Genomic DNA, 22,999 nt, shown 5'->3' with positions numbered 1-22,999 from the left:
TATATAAGCTTTGCTTTTTATAGATTGCTTCGAATTACTGAAGGACATGGTATCAGCCGACTCGACATGACCAAATAAATGCTGATAAGATACTCGAAATGCTCTTCACACTTTCACCGCTGGAGTGGGAAAAAATCACAGCCCTGCCGCTATGGCCACACGGAATGTGTGCTGGGGTATTAAAATTTTTCTGCACCTTCTTGATGCCGCCAGACAGACATATATCCGCATCTATATGCTTACTATATGTGGCAAGGAGCTGGAGGAGTACGAGAAACAGGAGCAGACTCCATCACATGTGCGGGCCAGAGCGTGTGGCAAATTGGCCTTTGTGGGTTGTCTGCTGGCCTGGCGGCAAATATAAATGATCTAATTTAAATAATTACGCCCACAAAATGTGACGCGCCTACCAAATTGCCTTCGTTTAATGCTCGAGTGGCAAAATTACCCCCAACCAAACCGAAGACTAGAACTAATTTCAAAGTTGGCTTTGCTTATGGCCTCACAAAGTGTTTCCCATTCCCATTCACATTTCCATTTCCATTGCCATTGCCAAGTCGATTTCCCAGCCGTTCGGTATTATTAAAGTTTTCCAATTGACAATTTTCGGGTATGACTGTCTCATACACCGCTGAGGTGGCAACATGCAGCCATTTTGGCTGTTTCTGGAAGCTTTTGATGAGGTGAGACATTTTTGATTGGCCTATATAGTGTCTAAATATCTGATAAATCCACAGATGGCGCGCGAGCATCTACAAGATTATATGGGTAGACCTCCTGGCATTTCTGTGCTGCTACTACTTGATGGCTGTAATCTACCGCTATGCTCTAAGGGATGTCGATAAACCGTGAGTAGATCTGTACTTTTAAAAATGTCATATAAAGGAAGGTGATCCCATTTTTAAACTCTGCTAAGAATATATTATAAGAAACATATTTGCATTACTAATCATTTTATTACTTTAATTATAAATTCTAACATACAATTTTGTTTTAAAATATTTTTAAACTAAGTTATCAATCTATATATTATGACAATTATTAGACTAAATAAATTACTTGCGGAAGATTTCCAATAAAAATAACAATTATATAAAATGCAATAACCTGAAAATGTGTTTTACTACCCCATAATTCCCCATAACTTATCTTTTCCACAAAACCCCCCAGCATTTTCGAGGACATTGTAATGTACTGTCATAGCTACAGCAACTTGATACCGCTTTCCTTCGTGCTGGGTTTCTACGTGGGCATTATTATAGAGCGCTGGTGGAGTCAGTATATCACGGTTCCCTGGCCCGATCCTTTGGCTGTTTATGTGAGTGCCTTAGTTCGTGGACAGGATGAACATGGTCGTCTGATGAGGCGCACAATCATGAGATATGTGTGCTTGGCCCTGACCATGGTGCTATCAATGATATCCCCCGTCATAAAGCGACGTTTTCCCACTTACGATCAGTTGATTGAAGTGGGTCTTCTAAACGCCAACGAGGCCAACATTATAAAGGCAATGGATGCAAAGTTTCCGAAACATCCCAAATACTGGATGCCCATCGTCTGGGCTGCCAGCATTGTGACAAGGGCCCGAAAGGAAGGACGCATTTGGGACGACTTCTCACTGAAGTCTATGATTGACGAATTGAATAAATTCCGAGCCGGTTGCAATATGCTAATCCATTATGACACGATCTCTGTTCCACTGGTATATACGCAGGTAAGTTTATTATTATATGCATATGTTATTTACCAAGCAAACTTTTTTCAGGTCGTAACTCTGGCCGTCTACTCGTACTTCGTGGCCTCAATTTTTGGTCATCAGTGGATTGATCGGGATGTTAAGCACTACAATAATATCGTTAGTTACTACTTTCCGTTGTTCAGCACCCTGGAGTTTTTCTTCTTTATGGGATGGCTAAAAGTGGCCGAAACCTTGATTTGTCCCTTTGGCGATGACGACGATGACTTTGAACTGAACTGGCTGATCGATCGGAATCTGCAGGTCAGTTACTTAATCGTCGATGAGATGCACAACGATCATCCCCAATTGGTGAGGGATCAGTATTGGGACGAGGTCTTCCCCAACGAACTGCCCTATTTGGTCGAGTCTGAAAGGGCCGAACATCCAGAGGCCTCTACCGCTCGATTGGGCATTCCAAAAATTAATCCCGTTCACTCAACGAAGAGTGAGGTAAGTTTGGAGAACGACTTTACGGAATTCGACGATGAGGACGAGACCAAGGACGAAGTTACCATCCGATTTGCCCGTCGCGAGTTTAGTTGGAGCAAGAGTTCCGTATCGATAACGTACTCCTCGGGGAACCAGAGTATAGATACCCTGAGTTTTGACGACAAGGGTGGCGAGGAGATGGAAAATGAGCTGGACTCAAGGACTGTGGATTCCAGCAGCAAGGACGACTTCGATCGACTGCGGGAGACGAGGGAAAGGGAGCGTGTCAACCGGCAGATGCAGCACGCCGCCCTCGCGATGGAGTTGATGAAGGGAGACCTTGGCTCAAATGGAGGATCTGCAGCGGGATCTAGGACTAACGTCCCGAAGAAGGAATCTGAGGTTCAGACCGACATGAGCTACACCAGCCAAAGAAAGAAGGACAAGGATAAGGACAAAGACGCTGACAATGAATGAAAAACAATTAAAAGAAGAATAATATGTATTGTAAATTAATTTATGAGATAACGACGACAATAATAAAAATTGATTCTTTCAAACATTTGAGGTTTTCCCCTTATCTAAAAGGATAAGAGGTATCAATTATAATCGAAATAGTTTAGATGTCCTCGTTTATAAGTGGGTTTTTTTCGGTAATTCCTCTCCATTTTAATCTATCTTTTCTGTCTTACTTAAAGACTCGGTCTCACTTGATGGGTCCTGCCGAGATTCTTCGGCTTCCTGGTTTTCAGATGAAACTTCCTCAGACGCAGGACGAGGGACTGTAATTGTGTAGAAAGTACCCGAAGTATCGTGGCGAAGATGCATTTTCAAGTCCAAGAACCGGTGGCGGGTACGCTCCGTGCGTTCTCGACGACGCTGCTCAATTAGCTCATAGAAGTCAACTGGAAAATAAAGGGTTTAACTAAGTTTAAAATCAATATACTAATTAAGTGCCACTCACTGGATTGCGAAGGCCTACGGGTAAAAGGACGGTCTTGGTCTTGGTCTTGGAAAGGACGGTCGTTCATTTCTAAGAAATCCAAGTAGCTCCCACTAGTTGATGATTTTGTTAGTACGTTCTGGTGGATGTTTAAATACACATTAATTTTATCATATTATTCTTAGCTAAACTTAAAAACCCCTTACAGGGGTGAATAAATATACCTTTTGTGGTATTTTCATATAGGAAGTCGATGAAGCTGGAGGACCTGTGCGCTTGCTTGTAATATTGTAGGGAATTTTATTGGGAAAAACCTGTTCCCAATACTGATCCTTAACCAGTTCAGGATGCTCCTGGTGCATCTCGTCCACAATGCAGTACGCAACGGTAATATTTCGATCGATAATCCAATTAAGCTAAATATAGATAAAATAGTAATAAATAAATAGATCCAATCAAAATACGAAGGAATATAATTCATATAAATATCTTTAACGCTACCTCAAAATCATCATCATCCTCTCCGAAAGGATTGATCAATGACTCGGCCACCTTGAGCCATCCCATGTAAAAGAAAAACTGAAGAATAGTTAGGAAAGGGAACCACCTGAGGACACTCAGACCTTGTTGAGTGTTATTTTCCGTCCATTGTTGCCCAAGAGCGCTGAAGAGAAAGAACGAGTAGGTGGCCAGGGTGACCACTTGGGTGTAGACCAGTGGAACAGTTACCCAATCGTAGTAGAGCAAAAAGCTACAGCGACCTCGAAATTTGTTGAGCTCATCCATGATCGTCTTAACTGCGTAATCATCCCGTATTTTGCTCTCCCTCCTTGCTCTCATGACAATACTTCCTGCCCAAACGATGGGCATCCAGTGCTTCGGATAACTTGGGAAGGCCTGATCCATGGTCTCAATGATCTTCCTTTCATTTTCCAGCAAGAACCCAGCCTCAATGATTTGATAATACGTGGGGAATCGACGCTTCACTCGCGGTGATATCATGGTAAAAACGAGCACCTGGCACAGGCAGACATATCTTAGGATCGTTCGCCTCATAACGCGGGCTCTATCATCGGATCCATGGATACTGCTGCTGATCAAAATGGCAATCCCATCTGGCCAAGGAATGGTGGTGTATTGTTCCCACCATCGCTTCATTACAATCGTTACATAAAATCCCATCACGAAGGACAGGGGGATAAGAGATCCATGCTTCATGCAATAGGACGCAATATCTTCAAAAAACCTAAGTTATTATTAAAGCTTGTTTTACTATGGAATTTGATTTAAAGAGGCTCACCTTTTGCCCTCATCATTGATCAACACGCGGTATGTAACCGCTAGTAAGCAGTACAGTCCGCAAAAGACAATGAGATCAACCCAAATCAGCTTGTAAATACTGCCACGCCATCTTTAAAATATAAATTTGGAATTTTTTACGAATTATTATAAACTTGATTTATTACTTGCCTGATCAGCAATCTGAGAAAATTGTTAACTACACTTGAGGTATTTACGCTGGATGTATAAGTCACAGTCATGATTAAACAATATGAATTAATAATCCAAAGTAAGTTGACAGGGGACCTGGTTTGACAGAAAAGTTCAAGGGATCTAATTTCATTTTTTTTGTAGAAATCATTGAAGTAAATGGTGTGGCAGTTACGTTGATAAGAAGTAAATACAGGATCACTTTTCTATTCTAATTTGGGTACCATGTTCACCTCTTTCGAAAAGTAGTATGAAGTGTTATTTAAATTTAACCAATTTAAGCCTATCTTTTAGAAATAGAACTTAAAAATAATGAATGTCTTTGGTACCTATTTAAATATTTGGATTTATTTTAAAGCGAATTTTCGTGAAGTTAAAATAATGTAATGTAAAATTAAGCTGACATATCAATTATATTGAGCTCATTATTTCTTATTTCTCATCTCTTTAATCGTTCTTTTCTGGTTTAATTTGTGGGTTAGCCTTGGACGAAGGGTCCTGTTGGGTTCTGTCTCCCGCTTCCTGACTTTCTGATAGAGTTTCATCGGACGGAGGACGAAGAACTGTGACCGTATAGGGGGCACCGGTATTATCATGACGGAGATGGGTACTTCTCATGTCCAAAAATCGGTGGCGCATTCGCTCCGTGCGCTCACGACGACGCTGCTCAATAAGGGCATTGAAATCAACTGTGAAAAATACGATTTTCAATTAAAAGTATAATTTCTAAAATCATTTAATGACATAAGTCAGACTCTTACTCGTTGATTGAGAAGGTTTACGAGAGCTATGCAAATCTTGGTGCTCCATAGTAAACTGACTTTCACTGAAGGTCATTCGAGATGATCCATCGTCCATTTGGAAGGAGTCTGAGTAGCTCCCAGTGGCAGATGGTCTTCCCAAGAAGTTCTGCTTGAAGCTGTTCCGTAAACGGTTACTGCGGCTACTACTACGGTTACTAGGATTACTTTGAGTCGAAAGTCCCGATCCACGGGTTCTCTAGAGTTTCAAAAGAAGTAATTTTCGTACAGCTTATAAAACTGGTAGTTAAAAACTGATAATAAATTTACCCTCTGGGTTTCCATATATGCAGTTGAAGCTTCCGGAGGGTTATGTCGCATAGTTGGTATAGCATAGGGTATTTCATTGGGAAACACCTCTTCCCAATACTGATCCTTAACCAGTTCAGGATGCTCCTGGTGCATCTCGTCCACAATGCAATAAGCGACAGTAAGATTCCGATCGATAATCCAATTTAGCTGTAGTTCAATTTAAGTTATGAGCCATTATTAAATATTCCCAAAATTAAGATTGCGATAAGAGAAATAATAAGACGTGATCTTACCTCAAAGTCGTCATCATCCTCTCCGAACGGATTGATCAAAGTCTCGGCTACCTTGAGCCAACCCATATAAAAGAAAAACTGGAGAACCGTCAGGATGGGGAACCACCTGCTAATACTCACGCCTTCCTTATCTGAGGCGTTCTCCATCCACTGCTGTCCGAGGACGCTGAACAGGAAAAAAGAGTAGGTGGCCACGGTGACCACTTGGGTGTACACCAACGGAACACTGACCCAATCGTAGTAAAGCAAGAACCCACAATATCCGCGAAACTGGTTCAGCTCATCAATGATCGTCTTAACGGCGTAATCATCCCTGATCTTATTCTCCCTCCTGGCCCTCATCACAATACTAGCTGCCCAAACGATAGGCATCCAGTGTTTCGGATAACTTGGGAAGGCCTGATCCATGGTCTCAATGATCTTTCGTTCATTTTCTAGCAAGAACCCAGCCTCAATGATTTGATTATAAGTGGGAAATCGACGCTTCACTCGCGGTGATATCATGGTAAAAACGAGCACCTGGCACAGGCAGACATATCTTAGGATCGTTCGCCTCATAACGCGGGCTCTATCATCGGATCCATGGATACTGGTGCTGATCAAAATGGCAATCCCATCTGGCCAAGGAATGGTCGTGTACTGCTCCCACCAGCGTTTCATCACAATTCTCACAAAAAACCCCAACACGAAGGATAATGGTATAAGGGAACCATTCACCTCGCAATATGTTATAATGGCTTCGAAAAATCTGTGGCATCCACCATTAATTTGGTCCAGAGTACAACTTAACTTAACTCACCTTTTGCCCTCTTCATTTATCAACAACCGATATGTAATGGCCAGCAAGACGTACAGTCCAAAGAAAACAATAAGGTCCAACCATATTAACTTATAAATGCTGCCGCGCCATCTTCGAAGTGAGTATAATATTAGGGTATTTTAAGGGAAGAAGAATACTTTTAGTACTTACCTCACCAGCAAGCCCAAGAAATTGCTGACGACATTCGATGTGCTTACACGTGAGGTGTAGGTCACAGTCATGATGGAAAAATCTCCTTGAATGAATTCGAATCGTGTATAATACAGACAAAACAAAAGTTGACAGTCTAAGCAAAGTATATTTTTCTTTAATAAGAATTTATCTTTTTTCTTGAATTTATATTGGCTTAAAACCATTTAGAGTATTTCAACTGAATGTTTTTATTTTCTGGAGTGAAAAATAACAAAGACAAAAATGAAACATTACAATTGAAATCAAAAGACATGATTAAAAAGGTGTTGGCAGAACATCGTTGTTACTTTTTTGTTTCCCTATCCAGGTATATATTCCCCTCCCTTAAAGGTATTTCGTGGATAATTTTATTTATTCTGAGAACCATTCCCATGGATTTTTTACTTTATACCCTGCGATTGAAAAAATAAAGGGGTGTAGTAATATGGTTCAGTCCCAACCCAATTCAAGCCCACTTCTTTTATGTAAGAACATGTAGAGATGTCAAAAAATGACTAGTAAGTACCACGCAGTCGGATATCCATATAGTAGCTTTTCCTTCTTGTTTTTATTTACCCTTTCGAGACCTCCCGCAGGAACTGTGAATCGATTTCATTGCTTCCTGTGACAAAGATTGCCTTTGATGCGTTAAGACAATACGTACAGTTTTGTGAATCATTTATAAGCCACAATACCCATGTGCTTGTGTCATGTGCCAGAAAAGTCCTTCCTGACAGCGGCAAAACCACATGAGCAGCGGCTGAAAAAAAGGATATCCAACGGGCTCTCATTGTGCCTTCCATTATCATAACCAAACATGGAAAATCTGACGCGATGCGTGTTATTATTTTTTACACTTGACAGCATTTTCTGCGCTGTAAAAATGGCGACAAAAACGAAATGAAATTACATTGGCAGCTCACCATGCGAGAATGAAAAACTATGGCGACTTTTTATTATACAACATATTTAATGCTCAGATTGAGGGCGGCTGAGGGTAAAATAATTCCGATTCTGCTCGCCACTTAACTCATTTGGGGCATTATGGGGGCTTGTTTTTCCCCAGAGTCCTTACTGCTGTTTCCAATTTATAATTGCGGATCGATATGTTGGCACTAAAGTGGTTTTCCTTTTTGTAAATGTGTTAAAATGTAAGCAAGTGCTGAGAGAGGGATAATATCTCATTGGAGGTTACTCTTAAGGTAATGGTTTTTGAACTTTTATTTTACTTTATACATGGGTACACATACTTCTTGATTAACTATGCTATTTAATCTTAGAATTTATTTATAGTTTACGCCATTCGATTTTTATTAAGATGCATTACACCATTCACTTTTCAAAATATTTATAATATACATTTTGTTTAATATTTTAAAAAACCGCAGATAGTGCTTTAAAAAAATTATTTAAAAGCATTTAATATTTTTGAATATTTTCAAACCCAAATTGAGTTAAATGAGGAAATCAGTTATTAACCATTACTAAGGGTATTCACCTGCATGCTAAATTAAATAGTCTGATCTAAAGAGTATATCTTGAATAGTATTATTAATCTACATATATTGTACCTAAATATTTATACAAACACAAAAATGAAATTTTACATTGCGGAACCAACAATGGGTTAAAATGGTACCCTTTTCTGTTTACTTTGTTCTTTATTTTATTGTTCTTTTTTTATTATATAGGTAGTCAAGTGCCTTGAAACGTTTAAAGTCGTCAGCTGGTCCTGACTAATTGGCCTTCCCATCATCAAGTTGGTCATCCGACCAAAGGCCGTAACCGATTCGCAAAAGCCCCATGTCCTCGGCAACAATTCAGGCAGATATGTGGCCATAAATATTTCATATTTGCACATCGCGTAGTTTGTGTTTTGTCGCCTGCTGCTCCTGATTGATGACGCGGTTGAGGATTGCAGATGCGGATTTTCGTCCTCTGATATTGGGGGAGCACAAAAAAGGGGTTAATTTAATTTCGCGCTCGGGCGAATTTGTCCATAATTGGCAATTAGCATTGACCATTGCCATATACATATTCGCCGGCGAAGCCATGGCAATCATCGCCGTGCTGGCCATCATCTCACACGGTCAACTTACAGCGTGGCCAGCAGAAGTCCGTTTGCAGTTCAGCATTTGCCCACTGGCAACCAATATTTGCCTCATGGTTGTTTCCGCTGGTGTTGTTTTTTGTGACCATTTTTCAAAAAGTGCATACAAAAAAACTGCCAGAATTATTGAGGCGTTGCCACAATAATCATCGATTCGATCTCCCTGTCAATGAATTTACGGTGCTGAAAATATTGATAGAAACGATGTTCCATTTGTGATGGGAATTTACAATAGATTGAGGTTGCGAAACACAAAAAAGTCGTACAAGCCCCTTTTAGATGCTATGGAATATTTGTGCTGAGTCGAATTAAGGTTAAACCATTATATTTCATTTATACTTCTGCAGAATTAATCCATAATCAACTCAAAAATGGCCTAAATTAAAACTTAACTGTTCCTACGTTTCCATCCACCACTGTAAATTGTTGCATTGCCTGATTGCAGCTGCTCTGCGTCGTTAATTGCAACACAGTCATGCAAAATGCGTTGAATGCGAACTTTTTGCTAGAATTGGGTTGGGGTTTCCCCAGTGTTTTTCACACCATTTTTCAAAGTCAATTTCGGATGAGTTTTAATGCGACCTTTGGGATAGCGCATTATGTTTTTTATTTCGATGCCATTCTCTTCCTATCGCTTGATTAGGAATGATGAGGGTTGGTAGGGAGGCGCAAAAGGAGGTTCGGTATTCGAATACATTCAACAAGCTGGAATTGATGGGACTGACCCTCAGGTAGGATTGGGTTGGAAGTCGAGTAACCCCAGGGAAAGTCATGTAATTTTATGTATAAAAATCTATTTTTTAGAGTTAGCGATGGCCCAGATTTAATAGTAGAGTTTCAGAGGTGATTTGCATTTCGGTAATAAAATCCATTTTAATATAAAATAGATAAGGGCTTAGTATTTTATGGCTAGAATCGTTTTAAGTTTACTGAGAGAAGCTTTGCTAAATGGCTCAAATATTTTTTCTGATCCCCGATATTTAAAGGCATTGTTACATTGCATTTTACATTGTGGACACCTCTTATAAATAAATGATCTTGAATCGAACAGTCACTTATGATAAATAATTTCTTTTATATTACATAACATTCATAACAATTCTTCCCAACGCTTTCCTCTATAGTATCTGCCACACTTCTTTCGTGTAAGATTTTTGGTACTCCTTTCACTCCATCTTTCCCCCAATCTCATTCGTCACTCGGAATCTTGATTTGAAATAAACAGACCCAACAGCTTTATAGATTACACTGTTGCCACAGAGCAAAAAACCCGCACAATCTTTAACCCAATCGGAACAAGGCCATAATACCCGACAAACCCATGATGCATTAGGACATCTTGGAACATTATCGTTCCTGCTCATCTTTGACTTTCATCTAAGCCAAGGCTAATGTCAGTCATTCGGCCCTTCACAACCTTTTTTTTTGGGAAGGCTAGTCCGATTTTGGTTGTTAGAGAGCTAATTATGTGACAGCCTATTAGCAACTCGATAAATATGTGCCCAGCGGAGGATGCCCATCGCCGGGACCCGAAATCCCACCCAGCCATCCGGGAAAAGTTTGCTTTGTGGGGACAGCTCCTCTCCGGCATTCCGCTCATTCATTAGATATGCGAACCTTGCTCCCGGGCTGATTATGACAAAGCACTTTTGCCCAATTGGGTAAATTAGGTGGAAACTGAAAACTAAATGAAACGGAACTCGGCACACGCCCACGTTTTTTTCCACCGTCGTCGCTCTAATTTTTAAACCCAACCAAAGCCGGAAAAGGGCGGATGGGAAGGAATAAAATACCGTTTTGACGTTTTACTTTTATTTTTTGGCTCAGTCTTTTTCAGCGGAACTTGGAAAACTCGGACCACGAACCGTAGCAATTATTTTGCATTAACGAAAGGGTTTAACATTTGCGTTTTAGCCGACGTTTAACAACAACAAGCCGCACATTACGATGGGGCTTTTGGACTTCTGGGGGCGGTGAGGGGGCGTGTCCAAGTTGGACAGTTGTCCTGAGGGTTGTACGCCTTGTAATTCGTTTCGCTATATACCCTGTAAAATGGCTGAAAAAACAGTTGGGGTATACTTATTAACAAAATATAGTGGAATTTACAAAAGGTTTCAAAATAAAAATAAAAAAACGAAACTTAGGGTACGTTTTTTGTGCTTCATAAGAAAAATAAATAGTTAATTAATTTTTAGTTGTCTTCAAATTTAAAAATTCAATTCTTCAAAAAAATAACCAAATGGTATTACCTGAAACTTCCTTTGGAATAAACATTTTGTTGAATATTTTATTAGGTTAAATAAGGCATGGTTGAATATCTTGCTGTAGGAATATCATGCTGTTTAAAATTTCTAAAAATATATTTATAACTTAAAATGGAATCTTAGTTTGTAGTATCATATTTATTTCATAATTTGTTTTTCAATTTAATATTGACAAATATTCAAGGATAACCAGCTGTCGAAACCGCTATGCCGGAACATTTTTTGTGGCTGCTGCGACGACGACGATAAATTGTTGTAATTAATTTTTATTTAACTGTGAAAATGGAAATGCTCTCTTTTTTTGGCCGTTTTCAAATTGGCTTAAAATGTAAATTATTATTGTGGCCAGGATCGTGCTACATCATGCCAAAAGGAGCTGGGGGATTGAGGTATTTCCCCGGCACTTTGCGATGTCTATTAATTAAGCTACATGTGTGTGGGCGGGACCCTCCAACCCGCAGTTCTGCCTTTGTGGTTGGCAGTTTTGTTAAACCTGGAAAATGGAGAAAATGGGAAAGGGGCGGGGCTGGCAGTAGCTCCATGTTGTAAGTGATAATTACAAGTTGGCAAAACTTTTCACACACAACGAGCGACGAGGACTGAAGGAGACTGACAGCTCCGGCTTTTGGCCAAAAGTAATTACAATTAAGCCGACGAGCATTGGGGAACTCGTTTTATTAGTTTATCCATCTCCACTCCATCTACTCAAAAAGTTGCAAGTATTTTTCAAGAATTTATTAAAAAGAAAAGCAAAGACAAAAAATTGATGTACAAAACGCTTCTCTAATTTCCCCCAAAAAATCAAAAGGAAACTCGCCAAACAAACTTTTACGCTTTGAATCCTTTCACTTAAAGCCCTGGCTGTTCGTCCCCTCCGAGAAAGTTTTGTCTAAGTATTACCAATAAAATTGATGGAGAAATAGTCCCGAACTATTTGGCTGTAGATAAAAACTTTTTCCGCCCACACACAGATATTATGAGGGGGTGGGGAGAACCCCGAAATTGCAGCAGAAGAATAGGAACAAGCTTAGCTAAATATTAAAATGGCCCACCCTCCTGTATATTTACCCCTGGCCAAGTGAACTGAGAACAATTTGGGTGCCGAGCTAGAAAGTACTGGAATTGGGGGAAATCCCCCATTGTTATGAAACAGGGGCGACTGCAACGGTGGAATACTTTTGTAAGTAAGTGTTGGGGTTAGTTATTCAAGACGGCCTCTCCCCCCTTTGTTTTCCAGGGATCAAAACTCTTTGGCATTTAAGTCCTAAAGTAAAGACTTTGGCAGTTTTGGACTCTGAGAAAACTATAAATGGAATGTTTGGCAAAGCTTCAAATGAATAAATGAATAAACCCGATTCATTGAATGAATCGAAAAATGAAGCAAGTGAGGGGAACAGAATTGAAATTTGTGGAATTTTTAAAATATGTTTGGCCAAAGGAACATAAAGATTTTTTGGAAATAGTATACTATAGTTTCTTTAAATTATGATTTTTTCAGTAAATAGATGTTTATTATTATATTATTATTTTGTTAGAAGCTATACAAATGTTCTTCAAAGGTTCTTTAGATCTTTGCCCTTGCTTCTTTACTGCCTAATGGATTTTAAAATTTTTAATTTTGTTCTGAACTTTCTTAGAAGCTTTCGGTTTTTATTTAGCTGTTTAGCTCCATTAAAGCCTAATCCAATTTATATTTTTTAATATCCCTGCCTTTTTCCTGATTACTTCCACTTCTAAGCACTCCTCCATTAAAAAGAAAACCAAATTTTAAAACTCTTCAACCAGAAGATACAAATTTTGTAGGCCAATTATTGACACATTTAACCGAAAAGACGTCTGGAAGTTTAACGCCTGGGCAAAATCATATAAAAACCAATCAAAGTTTTTCCTCGAACAGGTGTCCGGACTCCACTTTCCCCCTGTTTTCCCTCCTTTCCCTTTTCGGCCCATTCAAGCCGAAACACGCACAACTTTCAGCTACTTGTAATTAGCTTTTCTTGTTCGATTCGTTTGGCAGCAGCCGAAAAACGCTTGTCCCACCCAGAATTTTCCTCCGCTTTCCTATTTTCCCCCCGAAACTTTGCGTGCAGAAATTTCGCTTCTAACGCAGGCAAAGATTTAACTTTTTGATTGAGAAAACATCATTAACGCACGTAAAAGGTGACCTAACTATTTACTGGTCTCGGTTCCGGCTCTTTTTGTGTGTCGGTGGGTGTGCGTGAGTATCTGTGTAGGTTAAAAGTTTTTGCTTTTCGATGCTAAAAATCAAATAGGGGAAAACGGCGAGAAATGCGGTAAGCGAGGGCAAAAAGATGCGGGATGAGCCAGCAAAGTTTCTAATCACATTTACCGCAATTACTAACAAGGTTTTTTGTTAACTTGGCCCAGATGCGAAGTGGAAGGGGCAGCGGGGCATCGCCTCAAATATGTGCGTACTACAAAGTAAATTAAATAATTTAATTAATTATGAAATTTGGGTTTGCAGAACCGAGCTGATGAAGCAGCGCCAATCAAGATGGCATTAAAAGTAATCTGATTTGGGTAGCAAAACATAAGAGAAGGGAATTTTACTGGGAAATCGTTACGCAAAAGATGAAAGAAGTGTTAATAAATTAACTGAGAATTTCCGGGGGTTCGTCGAGATCATGGAACAGCATCCAAATCTAGATAAAAGGAAGTGCATTAAAAACGCAATGGAAAAATAACTAAACAAATCAAAACAAAGTTTTAATTTGGGGTTGCTGCCCGAGTGAATAAATTAAAAACTGGAATACAAAGTACCTAGTTACTTATGCCACTTAAACATTTAAAAACTCCTATACAAAACCAGTTTTTTAGGGAACCCCTTATCGGTTAAATAAACGCAAGCCACTACCCTATCAAAATAGTGAAAAATTTCTGCATAATCAATTAAAGGCCATCGCGCGGTATGCCACCCCTAAAATCTAAAAAACCAACCGAAAACATTTAAACCGAACTAATTCAACCCTAACGAATTGATAATGCATTATCTCGGGAACCGAACTATCCCTATCCCTATCCCAATCCCCTCCATCCCTTTGCCGATGCTCCATCAAAGTCAGCGAAGATTCTACCTGGTAACTGCCAAATTATTTATATCGCACTTAAATTGGCAATGAATAGAAAATTAGGGTTTCCCCGTTCACCGAAAAAAAGGGGTGAGAAAATAATGTCCTCGGCGACAGCTGCTCTCATCGCTCCAAATAATACTCCTTAGACTTGCAGTCAGGCGTTAAGCCATTGATCGGGTCCCCTACGCCTCATATAGGGCGGGTTCCTACGGGGATCCTAAGTAAATAACAATAAAGTCGCAAAGCAGAATAAGAGGCCCAAGGCAAAAACGATCTTAATCTTGGGACAATTAACGTTCGACCTTAATGATAGGGGCGCGACTACGTAGAGAGAGCCCAAAATGTAATAAGGAATAACAGGGATTATCCAGTAAAAGTATTTGGAGGCGGTAAAAGTACTCGATACTCGTTGGGTTTTCAAGTGCTCGGCACAGGGAAAACTAGGGAATCGAAAACTTGTACATAATCCTCTTTTTCCCCCAGATGTGCCATATTCTTTCCATACTTTTTCCCCCGTATCAGTTCATTTGCTCTTGATTTTTGGGCCACGCTTAATAATATTTCAAACTTAAAACTTTTCTCGTGCCTCTGCTTTTCTTACGCCCACACAATGAGCACACAAAATGTGGGCAAAAAGTAAAGCAGGGCAGAAATGAAAGGCAAACTCAGATGTGAATGGGAAACACACATTTCGAAAAAGAGTCCAAGTTGGTGGCCACAACAAAAGCTCGGAAAAACTAGGGTCTCAACAGCAGGAGGTGCTCGCAGGTAAAGTGTGTTTGAAGTTCTGCAAATTGGAATAAAACTTTGAGCGGGTTTGATTTCAAAAATGCATTGGCATTCACAATTAACACTAATCTCTACCAAGATAGCAAAATATTTGGTTTCGGATTAAAGATACTTAGAAATATAAAATACTCTCGCATAAAAATTGAAAATTAGATTCTGTATAATAAGAATATTGATTTTATATAAGGTTAAATTTTAATTGTATGATTTTTGCGTTAAGACATAATAAGATTTTTCCTATGCTGCATTCTGGTAGAGTTAATTAAGTCATGTTTATTTTATTTGAATCCCTTATACATTCCTTAGCCCTGTCAACCCTCTTGCTAACCGATTAATATATAAATAATGCATATTTCATTCCTGGATCACAAATTGATCTTCCGCTTGCTACTTGACCTCCCCCCTGACTTCATTTCCACAATTTTCGTATAGTAAGTTTCAACTTCGTTATGTCGTCATTTGTCCGGAGCCACCGACAAACCTGGAAATAAAATGCCCTCACACGAGTTTTCCGCACCAAACTTGCTCACACAAACACACTCCAACTGCCTTTCATTCACACAGACACACACACTTGGAAAAAACGAAATGGAAAAGCGGAAGAAAAGCGGAGAAAGGAGCCAGAAAAAAATTTGCTCGCTTCGTTTTCTGCTTGAATTACAAATTGCAACATCAAAAGTTTGACGTTCTTCGTTCGCTTTTGCCACCCACTTAGCACCCGCCACCCACAACCACCCCACCACCCCCAGACACAGAGTTTTCCCACCCCCGCCCCCTTGTGTTGTTGTTATTGTTGGTTAACAATACTTTCGGGTTCGGCTGCTGCTCCTTGGTTGCTTTCTACTGCTTTTCCAGCTTTTCCTGAATGCCGAAAGGAAAGCAATTTTCCAGCAATATGTTGAACGTATTAGAATTTTGTTTACACTCGAAATGGAAAACATGTTGTGCAATGCAACGTCGCACATACATACGATTCAAAGTGGGTGGAATTCAGAGGGGGTGGGACTGAAGGCCAAAGGCGGTGATAGAGACAGGAAGCTCTCCACATATCTGTCGCTCATTTGTTTGCACTAATATCCAGTTGTCAGACTTTCGATTAGTTTGCAAATGGGTTTTGATTTTTGGCATAAAATGGCCTTAAAGCATTTCGAATAGCCAGGGCCTTGCCACGCCCACTGCCGCTGATCGTATGCTAATTACTTTGGAGCAGCAGCACCAGCTGTTGTAATAACTCAGCCATAAACTGCCCAATGTATACACTAAAAATTATGCATAATTATTTCAAAGCGTTTTCATTAATTAGCTTCCTGCAGAGCAGCAAGTTCCCAAGGCAGGAGTCGCTTTCTCACAACCACGTTCCGAAAACCAATTTCGATTTCCAGTCGGAAAGGTAGACCATTTTAAGTCCAAACATGCCTAAGATCAATAATTGTATCATTATTGGATGAAGAATTTTTTTATTTATTCTGATGTCTAATTGATAGTTCCCAAAATAAATCAATTTTATACATAGCTTTTGTTAGCTTTTGTTAGGTACCCCTCAATTTTAAGAATTTGCGAATATATATGTAGATTGAAAATTAAATTGCTTTTAAAATTTAAATTTTATTTATACATATGTATGTACAATTGATATGAACATGTAATTTTTTTTAAACTTTAAAATTGTGTTAAAATTACCAAACAAAGATTTTAATTAAACGCCTAGGTATTTATTTGTTCTATTTTATTTTCTTACTAGTGTATTTATGAGGTTGTTTACATGTCATCTTTAAATATGAATGTAATATAAACATAAACGATTTCCGTGTGAAAACTCAAAAACCGGAACACGAATTTTTCACTCTCCCTCGCGCTTTCTATATAGGTCGCTAGGTGGCGCCAGCCGCACATTGCAGCGCAGATTTCGACAATTTAACACCTCCATTATTAATTGAAGATAGACCAACTAGGTGGTAGGTAGAGTTGGGGGCTCCGACTCGAAACTGGGTAAATTTTTATGCTACTGCAGAAAAGTTTTTTGTTTTCTTTTGCCGGTTTTTTGCGTGTGTTTCGCTGAAAGCTTCGCCCACAACTTTTGGAATATTAATGATGAGAGCAGCTTGACTTCTGCTTTAGCTTTCTCCTCCAGCTCCTTCCCACTTTCATTATTATAGTATGCATTGTTCGCAGAGTGGGGTTTGGGGCTCCTAAATTGCTGAAACGTTTTTACCCGTGGCTTATTAAGCTGCCCTGCTCTGATTCTAGTGCACAGCAAACAAACGGGGAACCAAATCTTTTACCCGTTCGGTATTTCTTGGACTTTAATAACCACTAAGTTTTCCAGCTATATAAAAAGTAAAACTATTAAAACTATGCTTTTATCATTTCAATAGGTTTTTTTAATTGGTTCATGTGATTCATGGTTTTAATGCCTTTTTGTAAATGTATAATTGTCATATAATTAATTCCATAATAATTAATGTATTTTATAAATGTAAAAGAATCATAAATTATGATATAATTAATATGTATGTATAAAATAACCATGCAAACTGATGGTGCATTTCTACCAGTGTTTATTTGTAATGCTCGACAAAGCATGAGATTTCCTACAGATTTCAGTTATGGCAAATATGAATTTGGCGCTGGAGTGGGGATAGAATGGGTAATGCTCCTTAATTGCTGCTGAAAAGGTCAGCGGGAAGCTTTTCCCGTTGCAAAGGTCATTCGAAGGAGTAGGAGTAGCGAAAGGATTTAGAGCTCGCTTTCGGTATAATTGATTGAGTTACGATGATGATGGATGCTTCATTTGCTGCTCAGTTGTTCGTGTTCTTAAGTAGCGTATTTTAAAAGGTACTTTTATTTCTGAATCGGAGTTCGTTGAATAGGTGAGTGGAATTATTTTCATGGCACCGATTGTTCTCGTAAACTTTCTGGGAAGTGTCTGAAGTGGTATTTTATCGGTAAACATAACCAAACAATCGTTTTAAATATCTCTTTTAAAGGATATGACACAAAAAATGGTTAGGCAGTTGCTAAATTTATTTTTATTCAAAATATAAATCCATTAGATGTTTTTTATATAATTTATCTTACAAGTGAGCTATAAAATATCGAAGCAGCGAAAGACGCGAAAAGCCACCAATCAATTGCGACAATCCCAAGTAAGTAAGAGTCAACATCACGTGATCCATGGCATAATTCCCTTCATTAAACCTTTGGCCTCACACATCTGCTCCAAATATCTTATTGTTGGTGGGCTTCGAATGGTTAAGCCGATGTTTTGGGTATTATATAGCTATAATCCAGAAAGGACTTTCACCGCCGCTTTCTTATGACCCCCTCCCATAAATTTCCATTTCCCCCGACTTTGCTCATTAGCGTTTCATAAATTTGATTAAGACAATCCCAAGGGGAATCCGCAGTTGCTATTTGCTTATTTGTTTGTCTGCCAAGGGGAGGGATTTTCACTTCCCCCATTTGGCAAATTAGCAGGCGTATAGTCACCACCAAAGTAATGCACATATTGCATCATGTACTCGGGGTTGATTTATATCCATTTATATGCAGATATATCAAGAAAGTCTTTTACAATTTCGACGCCGCTTTAATTGGATTAATTTGCATTAATATTTATTAGACGCAAATGCAGACGGCGCTCAAAGTGGAGAGCCGCCGGCTATTTAAGCAGCAGAATTCAGAATCCGAATCTGAGGACGGAACCCATTTTCATATCGACTCAGGACCGGGACCGGGGCCACCCCCCCCTTTCCTGCGCCAGGCACAAAACATGGCCAAGAGCGGAACGTGGCTAAAATGTGCACTTGGAACTTGGAACTGTCAAAGCAAATATGTCAAACATGGCAGCGTTTGTCCTTGGCTGCTGCACCATTTTTTCCTTAGCATTTTCCCTTATATTTGCTCAGCTCTCGAGCGATGTTTGCCCTCATATATGTATGAATGTCCTGGCTTCTTTTCCCTTTCTTGTCCCCGTCCCCCTTCCCGTTCCCGTCCCTGACTCCTCCTTTCGGGATCCTGGCTCCTGGCAACGGCTTCTGCTCCTGCTCCTGCTCCTATGCTCCAGCATTTGTTTGTTAGCAAACATGTAAGTTGCCTTTGGCCAGCGTCGCAGGAGGTGGGAATAGAATGGGAGAAAAGGTTTGCACAACGCGAAAAACTACGATCTTCCCGAGATGGGGGTTCTCAATTTAATTTTTAATTTCTTGAGTGGTAAATGATTAATTGATTTAGTAGGTACAAAAGAACATTAAAAAGTCTAGCTTATAAATAAAATATTTTACAGTAAGACAAAGTTTTATTACGTGGATTAAACTTTGTAACAAACTCCCCTAAAAATTTAAATTGGTTATATTTTATTATAAATAAACACAACAACAAATAAATATAATAAAAAAAAGAATGTTCAAATTAATTTATAATTTGATCGTTGCATTTAAGCAGCAAAATCAAGGGTTCATTACTGCGGATAAGAAAGAATTTAATGGAAAACTAAAGCCCTAAAGGCTTTACAAATTATATAACGATTTGATATAGTCTTAAGCAACGTTTTTTTTCTGTGTTTACTGGGTTCTGAGGATATTTGGGGAAGGAGATAGTGATAGAGAAGAAACGACAGGCGAGACACATCGCTTACTTCAATCATCTGGCACTTGGCGTTTCTCCACTCCCCTCCCCCTTTTCTTTCCTTTTCCTTTATGTCTGACTATGGTTTTTCGATTCCGTACCCCCCGCTGCTATATCAACCCCCCTTCCCACCATCATGCTCGAAAATCTATTTTACAATGCAAGAAAAAGTCCTTTGCCTCGGTGAATCTTCTACTTCAGCTTCGATGTCTCTGCTCCCTGGGAGCTTTGTGCCCATTTTATATTTTTTTGGCAAACACTTCATACTTTTTGGCAGATTCTCCCCTCGCGTGCCACGCCCCCACTGGGCCGCCCCTCGCTGATGTATTTGATTTCGCAAAGTGCGCGCTGGAAATTTGATTTCGACTGCTGCAGCAGGACGAAGGATGTATGTACGTCCGTGCCATGTGCCATCCAGTGGGCACACACACACACACAGAGATATGTGCACATCCGACGTCACAGACACGCCCCCTTCCGCCCAGCCACCGCCCCCTTTTCTTGGCCTTTGTCCTGCCGCTGATGCACATTGTCATATGTGCAATGTCTGGAGACACAAATGGCGGCAAATAGCTTTGACTCTGATTTTGAATCCGATTCCGAATCAGATTTGGATTCGGGCTCGGGTCATCACATCTAAAGCTTCAATTATCAACGTCGTCTTGTTACACTTTCACGTAGTTGGGCGAGAAAGGAGCTGATGCTCGAATTTAAGCATGGTTATCGTACTATCTTATTTTCCTTAAGGGTCCTTATTTAAGATACTGTATTTAGTACTAAAATAAATTCCAAATTATAATATTGATGAGGATAGTCATCCATTTTTAAAAAAGGATTAAACCAGACATCCAAAAAAATTATTACACTAATTTATAAACAAATCAAAGCCATTAAATTTTAAGCTTTAAAATTTGAAAATCTCCGTTGTATTGTAAATTAATTACAAAGAGAAGTTCTTCTGAATCTATATTGCCATTTTACTGCATCGCTTAAAATGCAGTTTCTGTGGTTATATCTGATAGTAATAATCTCAAGCTTTATGTTGAGTTAAGGGGGTATTCTAGTCTAGAGGCTCTATTTTAGAGCCTTTTTTAACAATTAATTAAAACTAAACCATTGATATTTTTAGTGTCGGGTTTTTTATCATTTGTTTATTTAACTTAGAAGAGTACATAAAATAAAATTTGAAAAAAAAAATTTATTTTTCATCGAGTTATGTGTCCTTGAAGTAGAGGGGGGAAAAAAAAGGCCGTGTCCTCGTCGCCAGGATTTCTACCCTTGTGGTCATCCGAAAAAAAAAAAAAAAAAATTCCTTATCAGTACGAATGTCGCTATGGCATGAACCAGCAAAACAAAAAAAAAATTTTTTTCATAAAATGGCGGCCACCCAAAAAAAAAGTCGATTTTTTCACTAATTTTTTAATTTTATCGAATTTTTTAAAAATATTACAAATTTTAAATTCTTATTTTTTGTTGGTTCATGCGATAGAGAGATATTGAAAGAATATTCATGCCAAATTTTAAGTAAATCGGCTGATTAGAACTTGAAATATTATGGCTACCGTATCAGAAAAAGTAGTTTGGAGAAAAACGCGTTTAAAGTTTTACGTTAAATTTCAGGCAGTGTAAATGATAGAATAGCACGTATAACTTACATTCTCTTAATCAGCCATAATTTTAAAAATAATTTGAATTTTGAAAAATCCGTTTAGGGAGATATTTTTAAATATCTAAACTATCGAATTATGAAAAAAAAATTTTTTAGATTTTTTCAAATTTCTAGACTAGAATACCCCCTTAAGGCATAAAATAAACCATTTGATATTTTTTTTATTGTTACTCAGACTTTTTTAATTGTCACTCGGCTGCAGAATCTTTGTAGAACTACGAAGACTAAGCCCATTTATTAGCTTTGTCCTTACAAGGAGTTATGCCAGCATAAAAATACCAGAGTTCAAGTGAATTATTAAAGTTTGTGGTTTTAGCCAACGTCTTAGTTTCTCGCATAATAACTTAATTTTTCGATTTAATCCAAACACTTTCAGCTAATTCCCCCGCCGCCAAGCCAGTTTACCCCGCCCCCTCGTTCTTGACACCTTGCCATGGAAAACAAAAGCCAAAATCCATTAACGTTTTGACGCCTGCTCAGCCCTTTTGCTCGGCTTTCCCCGCCTTCCTCGGATTTCCGCACGCATCGCATTCACTGGCATCATAACTATAACTATAATGCTTATCACGCTCCACACTCCAGCACGCTTAGGACTTTCTTTCGTGCTTCCCCTCGACCTTCCCATTTTCCATTTCCACGATCCAACCAATGGGGCGAGAACAAATGACAAACTTTTCAGCGCTCAGGATTCGAATTTAACTCGTTAACAAACCATAAAGTGAAATTTATGTCGACTACGTGTGTGGGCCAGGGAAATTCGCTTCTGCCTCCCGAAAAGGATTTCCCCACCAGGTTGGCCACCTTGCAACTAGCTATCCATCTAACTGTGCGTATCTCTCGGGTGTCTCTAAACCTACAGTAAAGATTTAGTAGCGCGAACTTCGGTTTTAACTATTTAAGAGTTTTAGGTTGGACCATGTCTTATATAAAATATAGGAAAAATATTATTTGAAAATATAAAAAAATGTATCCTGCGCCTAAGCAATACTGAAAGATCATTTTAAACTTACTTTATAGAGTATTGCATTTTTTTTAATAATAACAACTAATACAATTGTTTAGAAAGTCCACGTATGGAACTTTTTACTGTATCCTTATGCACCTTTATTCTATCTATTTGCTCGCAGTTGTCATTTAACTTGGCTGCTGAATTTTCACTTTGATGTTGTTTTGCGGGCGGAGTGGGTGGTGGGTTTTAAGGGGTTAAGCGTCGATCCAATGCCATGGAAAACGAAAGGATAAATCCCAGACAGGAAGGGAAAGGATGAATTGGGCGTGGCGCAGGGGGTAAAAGCTCAGAACCCATCTCTTTCTTAGTCATTGTTCGAGTTGCATTTGATGCTTTGACTGCGACGGTGCACGTCCTTTGCGAATATATGTGAATACGTATTCACATATAGTTTGTAGCCTGTGTATAACTGATATTTTACGTGCCACACACGCATTTCCCCGCCCGTACGTGTGTGTGTGTAATGATTCGTTGTATGTTTTATGTCCTTGGGTAACATAAAT

The 22,999-nt window shown here is 39.0% G+C and overlaps 3 protein-coding genes across 4 annotated transcripts; 1 reads left to right on the top strand and 2 right to left on the bottom strand.

The window, feature by feature from the left end:
* The first annotated feature begins 542 nt into the window (after positions 1-542).
* LOC119553494 (bestrophin-4) lies at positions 543-2,727 on the top strand. Its single transcript, XM_037863903.1, has 4 exons — positions 543-683; positions 738-848; positions 1,171-1,714; positions 1,766-2,727. Exons 1-4 carry the CDS (start codon positions 613-615, stop codon positions 2,642-2,644), a joined length of 1,605 nt encoding a protein of 534 aa, XP_037719831.1. The 5' UTR covers positions 543-612; the 3' UTR covers positions 2,645-2,727.
* On the bottom strand, positions 2,688-4,539 carry LOC119553495 (bestrophin-4-like). Of its 2 annotated transcripts, none has more exons than XM_037863905.1 (5): positions 4,411-4,539; positions 3,612-4,356; positions 3,335-3,526; positions 3,132-3,249; positions 2,688-3,072 (listed from the first exon to the last, which is right to left on the bottom strand). In XM_037863905.1, exons 2-5 carry the CDS (start codon positions 4,326-4,328, stop codon positions 2,837-2,839), a joined length of 1,263 nt encoding a protein of 420 aa, XP_037719833.1. In that variant the 5' UTR covers positions 4,329-4,356; positions 4,411-4,539; the 3' UTR covers positions 2,688-2,836. The 2 variants fall into 2 exon arrangements, with proteins under 2 accessions (XP_037719833.1, XP_037719832.1); XM_037863904.1 differs by having other exon boundaries at positions 3,612-4,345.
* Positions 4,540-4,957: 418 nt separating this feature from the next.
* Positions 4,958-7,051, bottom strand: LOC119553873 (bestrophin-4-like). Its single transcript, XM_037864530.1, has 6 exons — positions 6,917-7,051; positions 6,746-6,856; positions 5,947-6,694; positions 5,672-5,860; positions 5,363-5,600; positions 4,958-5,290 (listed from the first exon to the last, which is right to left on the bottom strand). The coding sequence occupies exons 1-6, from the start codon at positions 6,985-6,987 to the stop codon at positions 5,049-5,051; spliced, it is 1,599 nt and encodes a 532-aa protein (XP_037720458.1). The 5' UTR covers positions 6,988-7,051; the 3' UTR covers positions 4,958-5,048.
* Between the last annotated feature and the right edge of the window lie 15,948 nt (positions 7,052-22,999).

Source organism: Drosophila subpulchrella, chromosome 3L (genome assembly GCF_014743375.2).
Source record: "Drosophila subpulchrella strain 33 F10 #4 breed RU33 chromosome 3L, RU_Dsub_v1.1 Primary Assembly, whole genome shotgun sequence".
Classification (NCBI taxonomy): domain Eukaryota; kingdom Metazoa; phylum Arthropoda; class Insecta; order Diptera; family Drosophilidae; genus Drosophila; species Drosophila subpulchrella.
This window is presented reverse-complemented; position numbering and strand designations above follow the sequence as displayed.